We start from the raw sequence: 10,669 nt of genomic DNA on the forward strand, positions 1-10,669 counted from the left end.
CGCCTAACTACAGTTCAGGGGACCCCCGGAGTCCTCTGGAAGCTATATCAGCTACATCATGGAGACGTGCGTAGCACAAGTGACGAACGTGGCGCCGACTGCCACGCTGGAGCAGATGTCCACGCTCTTTGGGTTCCTGGGCAAGATCTTGGAAATCAAGATGTATCCGTCGGACGAGTTCCTCCTGCAGCCCGTGGCCAAGGTGTGCTACATCCGCTACGAGGAACCCTGGAGCGTCGGGGTGGCCCAGCACCTGACCAACACGGTCTTCGTGGATAGAGCCCTCATCGTGGTGCCCGTGACGGACGGCAAACTGCCGGACGAGAGCCGCGCGCTGGCGCTCACGACTCCCGTGTCGGCCGTGCCCGAAGAGCCGACCATCGCCGCCCTGTCGCCCGGACTCGTCAACCAGGTGGCTATGGGAGCAGGGGGCGTCCAGGTGATCACCACCCAAGACCCCCAGCTGGCCGCGCTGGGGCTCCCGCCGTACCCGCCGCTCCCGGCCACGATGGACCCCACTAAAGTGGAAGAGATCCGACGAACGGTGTACGTCGGGAACCTAGACTCGTCGGCCACCACAGAACAGCTGCTCAAGTTCTTCAGCCAGATGGGCGAGGTGAAATATGTGCGCATGGCCGGCGGCGAGAGCCAGCCGACGCGCTTCGCCTTCGTCGAGTTCACCGAACAGAGCAGCGTGGGCCGGGCGCTCCAGTTCAACGGCATCGAGTTCGCGGGTCGCTCTCTCAAGATCAACCACTCGAACAACTCGATCGTCAAGCCGCAGGCCAAGAGCTCCGAGGCGGCCCACAAGGAAATTGAGGAGGCCATGCGGCGCGTCCGCGAGGCGCAGTCCCTCATCACTGCCGCCATCGAGCCGGAGATGGCCCGGGCCCAGGCGGTTGGCTCGCCCCTGATGCCTGGCATCAGCGCCGCCACCCCGATGCTGGCCAAGCGCCGCTCCAAGAGCCCCGTCAAGCCGCGCCGAAGCCGCTCCCGCAGCAGTCGGTCGCGCAGCAGTCGCCGGCGGAGTCGCTCATCGAGCCGCCACCGACCCAGTCGGTCGGGCAGCCGGCACCGCCGATCCCACCGTCGGTCGCGGAGCAGGCCCAGCTCTCCGGGGCCCAGACGGCGCAGGCGGTCTTCGAGCAGCCACAGGCGACGCTACTCCCGCTCGCGAACCCCGCCCAAGAAGTCGCGGCTCAAGAGCCGCCGGGACGAGTTCCCAGAGACCTCGCGTCGCCGCAAGAAGTCCCGGTCACCGTCGTCGCGGAAGAGTTCCAAGCGCGGCTCGGTGACGCCGCCGCCGCGGCGCAGCTCTAAGAAGAGGCGCAAGTCGCGCAGCCCGCGGCGGTCCAAGAGTCGCAAGGAGGGCAAGGCGACGGTGGCCCGCGACTACGACGAGGAGGAGAAGGGCTACGACCCGGCGGCCCTGGACAACAGCAGCAGCCCCGGCTCGGGGGACATGGACCTGGCCAGTGATTGAGCGACACAATAAATCTGAGTGTCAAGGCCCTCTTTATTTCCTTTATTCCCGTCCGAGAGTGAGCAGAAAGATGGCCTCCGAGTCGGACCCGGTCGCCACCAGGGGGCCCCGCAGGTCGAGGCTGTTGAGGGGCCGCCCCTGGGGACGCACCAGGGACTCCAGCTCTACTCCGCCGCGAGGAAGCCCTAAGAGAAAGACAAAGGCTGCTCTGAGTGCAACATCCAGTGCCACCCTAGAGCCCCGAAATAAGCTATGCTTCGTCCTTCCCCTACCGCCCTGAAGCCGCCACCATTTTGGTGCACAGCGAACGCAATTGGCGACCATTACGATTTGAAAATGCGACTTCAGGACATTGACATGCTGAAAAAAATATTGCATTATCAAAGGGGCTTGAGAATCTGACAATAAAGTACTACTAGATAATTCTTATTTCCTTACTGAGATTACATAATTGCAGACATCATCGTGATTCTATCAGGGACAATAATGAGTGCAGGCTTTTTTTTTTTTTTTCCCTTTCCTTTCATCTTAATATTTTTAGTTCTAGGGCCCCATTGTAGTTTAGTATGTTTTGGCTATGGAGTATCTATGAGTGATAAATAACCTCCCTTCTGGTCACTATAGTCAGTTACAGGTCAAGAAGGTAGCGGCAAATGCCCCTCAAAGGGAATCAGGTATCCCTCCGCCACCTCCGCATTTAATAGCGTCCCACCGTTTCCGTGACGTCGCGGCCAACGCGCGAGGAGGGTCTTGCCTTTCTGTACATAATTGCTTTATCTTTCGACTTTGACTTAGCATTGCGGAAGCCACGAGAGGGAGATTAGAGTTCTCCCCCATCGACGGAAACAAATGCGACTTTCGGGGATTAGCTTCCCCCCCGATGGATACAAAGGCTGCTTTCAGGGGCTCGGTTCCCTCTACAATGAATACAAAGGTCGCTTTCTTAAAAAGTGGGATTGGAGACAAGTGGGAATCTATTGAAGCGGAACAAGGAGCGTTTCCAGTGAACTCTTCTTTCGACTGCGGAGAGATTTGAAACGGGTGCATCACACTTGTGGGAGGAGCTTCTCCTACCTTCTTGACTTGTAACCGACTATAGCCATCTTAATGGCATACACACGAATTTTACTTTCATTTATGCTTCAGTTTGAAAAAGGTAGGGTATCCCGGCCACAACTGAAGTTTGGACCATCGCTTTATTAATGTGAAGAATTCATTCCGAGCACTAGTCGGTCCAAGACTGAATTGTTTCAAGATTCCTTTGTCGCCGATTGCCTGGCAACTCGCCAGGATTAGCTCAATGCAACACAAACCCTGCTGTTCTGTGCTTTATGGATGTGAGAGTTCATTACGATTACTAGTTGGCTCAAGTTTACAAACTTTTCCAGGGTCCCTCTGTAACCGTGTCGCTCGCCTCTCCCCCCCCACTTACCAGGATTCCCCCAGCGCAACAGGGACCCGTTGCTGGCACAGAAGAGCAGCGCACCTTCCGGCTCAAAGATCATGTCGGCCAGAGCACCCTGTGCCGGGGCGGCCAGCGTGGCCGTGGGCACGCGCCCCTGACGCAGGTCCCACAGGCAAAGGCGGCCGCTCGATGCCCCGCTCGCCAGCAGGTGGCCCTGGGAAGGATGCTGGCCCATGCAGGTCACTTGTTCGCCGGCCCTGCACGCAGACGACATGCGTTGCAGCGCACGGAATGCACCCTTTGACCGAGGCGTTTAGCCGACACCACATATAATACTTCATTTCAGCTGAAGTCCAGATGCAGCCAATGCCACAAGCGCAAGCTCCGGGATTTTAGCGTCCCTGCCAAGCACGCACGCTCATGCAGTGCAAGCACTGTTCAGGGCCACATGCTCACACATGTAGCATCGGCTGCGTCTAGACGAGACCCGCTCGTTATGTCGGCGGCGGCGGCGAATCCCCGACCTGCACGAAGTGGCAAATACGCCGAAGCCCGACGAGTAGACGCGCACGCAGCAAAGTGGTGGATGCGTGCATCTTGGTGTTGCACTCGTGGCGTCGTGGACACGTGATGAGCGACGCCGCGGGAATACACACCAGTGATAACATTTGAGAAAGAAAGGCGCATGTCATCTGTTTTATACTCCGTTTCCCCTTTCGATGAACCGCAGAGGATACCCCAAGCCACTTTAGCCATTCTAATACCGCGCAACCCTCGGGAATGCCACAGGGGCCCGTAGTCGTGCTGCAATACGATCACAGTGCCGGCTTGGCTGGTATGGCTCGTGGCTTCCACCGTGGTCTGTCGTAAGGTCAAATGGAGTATAAATGTTATCGGTTTAATGCCCTATACTGCCGATGCATCGAAAGTGGTCCCGAAGTAGCAACAAATTACACGCGACCCACGAACGGGTTTTCTCCAATTTCATTATTATCGTTTCCACATAACGTTACCAAAATGTGCACCCACTAAATGTAATGCGAACGCTAAGCTTGCAAAATTAAGGTTATTTATAGTACATTCCAGCTCTTCGCTTCCCACGGGCGTGTTTGTCCCCGCCAACGAACCCCCGAGCGACCCACCAAAAGAGGTCCTGCGTCGGACGCCGGTCGGGAGAGTTCAGGTCCCAGAGGTGCACGTGACCTGCCAGGTTCCCCACCGCCACGTGGTTGTGCCGCACAAACCGCAGGCACGTTGGAGCGCCGCTGTCCGCCCTCTCTGCAATGTGAGTGGCGCGCCGCCCCAAATCACAGCTTTGCTTCACAATGCAGCAGTACCTACGTCGAAGTGATGCGCAGAAACACTATGGAACGGCACAGATGTGGATTGTACGCCCCTAAAACCACCGTAAGCTGTAAAAAGCAATCAAGTAAAAATGGAAATGCATGCAACACACTTGGAGCTAAAGCCTGAAATATGAAATAATCGAACAATAATGGCGAGTGACATGGTACAGTCGTGTCTCGTTAATGTGGACGCCTCTGTTCCTCAGAAAAGTCGTCCATAGTAACAAATCGGGATCAAAACACAGACATCAACGACTGTAGAGGGGAGTTCCTCCTTCCCCTCTTTTTCAACCCAACCAGTTGGAGAAGAGGGAAAGGAGGAACTCCTTTCGTATCCGGACCCTCTTTTGGGTGACCCAGATGTCGCTTTGTCCCCCGTAGCCTTTGCCGTTTGCCGAGTCTGCTGAAACGGAGTATAGAAGTTAGCTTTGCGAGTCCAGAGCTTATTCTCTCCTGTTCCCCAAACAGTGACAAGGTCTACAGTGAGGTGACCTAGCTGCTTAAAGAGCAACTCCGCTTCATTTTTGATATTTAGAAAACTGTGTAGCCCTGTTCAGTATCATATAGGAAGACTCCATGTCAAATATTACAATCTAATTCCGTTTATATATTTAATAAACTGGCCAGCAAACCTTCAAGCGAGCCAAGTCGCCGAAATCTGCCAACTCTAACGTGCGGCGCGAGGCGCAATCGTCAGCGCAGTCAATGCCACGGAGTTGGAGCGGCCAACGTTGAGCCACTCAGTCAGAGGCATGACTACGTCATTCTCTCGTTTTGTTTGTTTTTACTTCTCAGGGCGAAATTGAACGATGACGTGAGTTTCTCCTCCCGGTGTTGGCTAAACGGCGTCTACGTGACCAACATAACGCGGATGCGCTAGTTTGCGCTGCCCTGCACGCTTATCGGTCTGTTTCTCCGATTTCCTTCTCCTCTTTCGTCTTCTCCCCTTCCCCCTCTCCCCCGGGTCATCACCGTCCACGCCATGCGAAGCGACCTGTCCGCATCGCGTGTCCTGTCCGCCGCCCCCCCCCCCCCCCCCAAACGTCACAAGACCACGTGTTTCGACGTGACGTGGCCATGACTTTGACGACTCGGGACCAATGTTGCTTGATGCAACCGAAGTTTCGGTTTCGGTATCAGCTGATGTTTAAATTACCATTGCACAAATATTCCACAGACGTAGAGCTGTTTAGTAGTGCTTTATGAAATGGAATCACATGTAAGCCTAAATTTTTCGGAATTGAGCGGAGTTGCTCTTTAAAGGTTCATTCTTCTTCGTTCCTGGTTGCAAGTCATACGCGTTCTCAAACAACAATGGACTGCAGGCGGTAATGACCCATTTACGTAAAAGACAACACAAAAACATTCTTTGGTGTGCAACTCTAATGGCAAGACCCGCAATGAATGTCCAGGTGCACACTGTGACCTCAGGTTTACCGATATCTCGAAAAAATTTTTGGACCTTTTTTTTCTTTTTTAAGCTGTGGTGCTGGCATCCATAATAACAAGACAAAACTGCCGGTATTTGGCCAATTCATCCCGAAATGGCTGTCCATAATCCGGGCAAACTTGCATGGCGAAAAATCAGTCGCCGAAAATTTAGTCCGTAATGCGGGGTGTCCATATTAACGAGACATGACTAGCACAATACCATATTTTTAATGTATAAATCAATTTTTTTTTTCTAAAAAGTTTTAACCTACATGTGTTGTTTTTCTAATTGCAAGACTACATGTGATGTAATATAACAACAGGGAGTTATATTCCTTGTTCTATGTGTTGGTGAGAATATTGAAACTGGCTCCTGCTAGTGCACATATCACGATCGCGATAGACATATGCCAGCTGCTTACCAAAACAATTTCCCAGCGACAACCATACAATAAAAAGTCACCCCTTTGCCATACTAGTGTGGCAAAGGCAGTGGTAACACCGAATGTGATGTCTTGGTGTGGAGAAACTGTGTACACATGTGGCAACTGAATGACGCGAAGCAGCCCAGTGTCATGTAAGGTAACACACTCCGTAGATGTCTTACAATTCTGGGTGCCACTTTCTGTGGTTGCAGTGTGAATGTGACTTTCTCAGAGCCCGTCGCAGCAAAGAAATCTGCTTCTTTTTTTTTTCTCTGCCTTTTTGTCGCTTTTTTTTGCACTCGTTCTCTGGGGAGCCCCAGAGCACGCTTGTTTCACAGAGCAGAGCGCCGCTCTATGTCCGAACACATGACGTTTTACCCCCTCCGGGAGTCACAAGGAGGCACTCTAGGAACAGGTTCGGCTGGCACTCGTGTCCACTCAGTGAGATGATGAGCGCGGCATCAGTACTTGGTTGGCAGTCGGCCTGTCGATTTACGCTGCTGGCACCTCACCGGATATGGTTAGGTGCCAGCCATATGACACTTTCTGTGTTACAAGTGCAACTTGTGTTCTAACTTTTTTCAAGAAAATAGATGTCAATACTTCTACAAATTTTTCAACTTATAGACCCAAAAATATGGTAATTGAGTTTTGAACATTTTTGTTCCAAACGCTCCAGCAAGCGTAGCACAAGCAGAGTGAAAAGTCAGGCGTGTCTTGGGGTATCAGTTGCTTTTGCAAAGTCCCCGCTGGTTGCAGTGCATTTCAGGGCTGAGCGACAATGCAGTAGATGCCAAAGACAATTGCTACTCAAGCGATCGCCTTTCGATTAGCGAACGAGATCAAGCTTCTGAAAATATTAATTCTTAAATGGCTGAAATGGCAACTCAGGGCCACAGTTCTCTTTGATAAAGCAACACAATATGCCGCTGTAAATTAGCAGAAGGCTAGCAACCTTTTTGACCCAACAGAAGAAAAGAAAAAGGCAAACTGCATTCATTTCCAGTTAAGCACACAGCTAATTGTACTGACTCAATGCTGGCTGCCTCCATGTGCACGTTTACACCACCTTCGGTTGCACGAGTGCACCGGTAGATGTTTCTAGACGTGTTAAATCGCCTGTCTTCGAGACATGGGATATAACGTTTCAGCAAGCCTGTAGTAGCATATACTGTCATTTGGCCAACATTGAGTTAGTTTCAAAGTAAGTCTTCTTGTATTTTCGATCAAGACACTGACGTTTCTGAAGTAGTCATATGCCATAACATTCCCCATCCGTATTCCTTTAAAGAGATAGTGAAATTAATTTTCAGATTTCATTTAACAGCAAGCGTTCATAGATGGCGACATTGCAGAGGTACTGACAAAGAACTGTTTGAGTCATTTCCATGCCCAGAAATGCTGCTTGTTCTTCGCACGAGGTTAAAGCAAACAAATACAACACCCACATCAAAAAGACAGTTTCCAAAGTGCAACTCTACTGGTGCACCAAACAGAAAACATGACCAGGAGATGTCACTTGCCAAGGCAACGAACAGCCTCGTGGCGGCCTTGCTCCAGCTGGCACAGTCGGCCGTCCTCGCCAACACTCGCCAGCTTGGTGGGCCCGCGGCTGGCTACGGCAGTGCACGGGTAGCCAGGGTGGAGCTGCTTCCAGCACTGTTGCTCTTGGAGCTGGAGAGAAAAAGAGACGCTTCAACAAACAACGAACACACATGCGAGATGTTGTTTACCCCGTGGAGAAAACACCGACTGCTGGGGCGTGGAGCTTTGTTAGTCCCACATGTGATCAATCCTCCTCACCCTTTTTTTGCACATTCATTCTCATGTAAGGAGAGATGTGTCTTGACCAACTTGCCAGCTGTATTTGCAACTCCAGCACCCTATAGGTGGCAGGGCGGTAGTCCCAAGATGGCGGAAGAGACGGGGATAGATTCTTCAGGATTTCCCGTGCGCCTGCTCACTGACGCTTTGTCAGCGCGTTAATATGATTTATTTGCCTATAAATGCGAAGCGGTAAGGGCAGGATATTACAGGCGACGGAGATGTTGATGCGCGTTAGGAAAACGAGCATGCTGGTATTTAAAAGTTGTACTTTTAAATACCAGCACCAGCACATAAACTTGCGAAGCTTTGTTGTAGACGAGCGCGTTTTAGGCGCTGGCCGCGTCACTGCTTGTGGCAGAATATTTTTTAGGGTGATGGAAGATATCATGCTTGCGCTCTGCCTGGCCATTAGTGCTCTAAAGTTGAGCCGCGCAAGGTGGCCATCAAGCTTTGGAAGAGCAGCGTTCACAGCATTGATGTCTTTGTGTTACAGGCTCAAAAATATCTGCTCACCGTCTTGGTCTTAGAGTATTACAACACATGATAAAACTGCTCTATGGTTATTGATAGGAAGTTTGTTACTGCACGCTACCAGCGGCGTAGCATTACAACCCGAAGCTCGCGCTGAGCCTTTGAAGCACAATTTTCAGCGTGCGCCAGGAGCACTACCGTGCTCCCGGTAGCCTGAAGTAACGCTATGCTAAAACTGCCTATTCACATAATCGGCGTGTTTAGGGGTTTTATTTATTATTTTGTCAAAAATAAATGTTTTAATATACCATACATTTTTTGTGCCGTGTTATTTTGCGACGTTGAGGCCGCTTTCGCCAAAACTGCCCGTTCTACTGCCTGTTCTAAGCTCACGTCTCAAACAGCTAGCTAACAGAGATGGACTTAAAATGTTTCGAGCATTTCTTTATTTGCTTTGTAATTACCTAAAACCAAGTACGGGTATTTTGTCTTTTGAAAGTGCTTGGAAAATGGTCATGTTCCTTGTAACGGCCTTAAAATGCGAACCCATTCCCGACGTGTATTGCTCTACCTACCGTTGCTCGACGAGTTTTCTACTACTTATGGCAAAGAATAGAATTTTCATGGACCGTACTCTATAGGGCTCTACATTATTAGTAGGAGCGTTTGCTGTCACGTTGAGCACAGATTGAGCTGGCAGCCATAATCAAGACCAGAAATCCACAGCGTATGTGATATACAAAAATTCCCTAATGAAATTAGACATCATGGTCCTTCGTGCAATGCTTTTGCAAGGCGTAACACCAGAATTCCTGTTTTAACGCGCTCACTTTTTTCGTTAAAACGGCTTCACGCACCAAGGCCGACAGTCCCGGCCACCGTTTCTGCGCCGCTGCTGTCCCCGCTCCTCTGGTTCTTTGTTCGTCAGCGAGAGGGCGAGCGGCGGGCTGGAGTTGCGAATAGCATGCAGTGACTGAGCCAGTGCAGAGAAGGAGCAGAAAGCCAGAGTTTAAAGAACAGGCTAGAGGCAGCTGAATGCTAGGTTATGAATCAAGTGTGCCCACTGAGCCTGATGCCCTTACACCCCGACCGTGCAATGGTAATCACGTACAGCGCTAAGACAACAGTCCCACCTCACCGTATAAGCTGCTCACCTCTTTGCTTCCACACCTGAAGAGACGCACATCTCCCGAGGCCAGTGCCACCGCTACAAAGTCTGCGCCTGCAAACTGATGGGAAGATAATGTAGGCAGGAGCTGAGAGTTCACTGGTGATGGAGTTCAATGTTCCACAGTGTGAGAACAGAAGGAGCAAGCTCCATCTTGAAAAGCGGAACTTTGCTCAAGGATCTTAGATAATTTTTCTTCCAGCCAACGTTACGGTTCCAGCAACAGCGAAAACGTTGCTCCTCGCTAAGAGCCACAATGTTGTGAAATACCGATGTCGCTGTCCCTGTAATATAAGTAGTGCCTCCGCGCAGTAATTAATCCTATCCCCTAATGGAATTGCGCTTTCTCCTGTCCATCCACGCAACACTGGCAGAACCTATTAATTAAAAATGGCAGGAAAAAAAAAAAAAAAAAGAAGCCCACGCAGAGGTCGTCGATGTCGGACGAGATGTCGAACTTGTGTAGGCAGTTGATCGCCTGGTTAGCGTTTGGTTCGTCATAAGCCGGGAAACCGGTTGGACAGGACCACAGGCACAACGAGTTTGGCTGCGTTAAAGAAAAAAAAAATATATCGTAATTAGCGTACCACTTCATGCATCTTTCCTCTAAATGAAGTTACAGAAAGAAAAAGAGACAAGAGCTAAGGTACTGTACCTGGTCGTCCCAGCTTCCAGAAACAAGCAGGCAGTGTGCACTGCTCGCAAGATTTTGACCATCCGGTTTGAAGCGGACACGGTTCACCTTCTTGCCAACAAACTTGACGTTAATACCGACCATGATGAAGACGGTTATAGCAAATTACACAGTAAAGCAATCATCCAGCAGCTCGTACAACTATCGGTAGCGTGCTCGAGAAGCATCCCATTCAAAACAACTCAACATAATTGGATTGGATTGGCTCGTGTCAGTCTGTCAGTTCAGTGTTCGTGAAGTTTGGATGGATGGATAAATAAATAAATATTGACTGTTGCCTTTATATTGGGCGGTAGCTTGCGCCACCTAGCCTTAAATTATTAAATAAAAAAATTGTTCTTCCTTTTTTTTTTTTTTTCCCTTTTACCTCTTTGCAACGTTTCCTCCCCCGGGCGAGGGAGTCAGGGAGTCGCCACTTT

The 10,669-nt window shown here is 50.7% G+C and overlaps 2 protein-coding genes across 2 annotated transcripts; one reads left to right on the forward strand and one right to left on the reverse strand.

Moving 5' to 3' along the window:
- Positions 1–58: 58 nt before the first annotated feature.
- Positions 59–1,515, forward strand: LOC8053602 (probable splicing factor, arginine/serine-rich 7). Its single transcript, XM_029989971.4, has one exon. It carries the CDS (start codon positions 59–61, stop codon positions 1,481–1,483), a length of 1,425 nt encoding a protein of 474 aa, XP_029845831.1. The 3' UTR covers positions 1,484–1,515.
- LOC8053622 (nucleoporin Nup43) lies at positions 1,497–10,461 on the reverse strand. The gene is made up of 7 exons (XM_029989973.3): positions 10,212–10,461; positions 9,981–10,103; positions 9,543–9,617; positions 7,614–7,764; positions 4,031–4,166; positions 2,916–3,145; positions 1,497–1,668 (listed from the first exon to the last, which is right to left on the reverse strand). Exons 1-7 carry the CDS (start codon positions 10,332–10,334, stop codon positions 1,526–1,528), a joined length of 981 nt encoding a protein of 326 aa, XP_029845833.2. The 5' UTR covers positions 10,335–10,461; the 3' UTR covers positions 1,497–1,525.
- Between the last annotated feature and the right edge of the window lie 208 nt (positions 10,462–10,669).

Source organism: Ixodes scapularis, unplaced genomic scaffold, assembly GCF_016920785.2.
Source record: "Ixodes scapularis isolate PalLabHiFi unplaced genomic scaffold, ASM1692078v2 PGA_scaffold2__306_contigs__length_199485367, whole genome shotgun sequence".
In the NCBI taxonomy this organism is placed as follows: Eukaryota; Metazoa; Arthropoda; class Arachnida; order Ixodida; family Ixodidae; genus Ixodes; species Ixodes scapularis.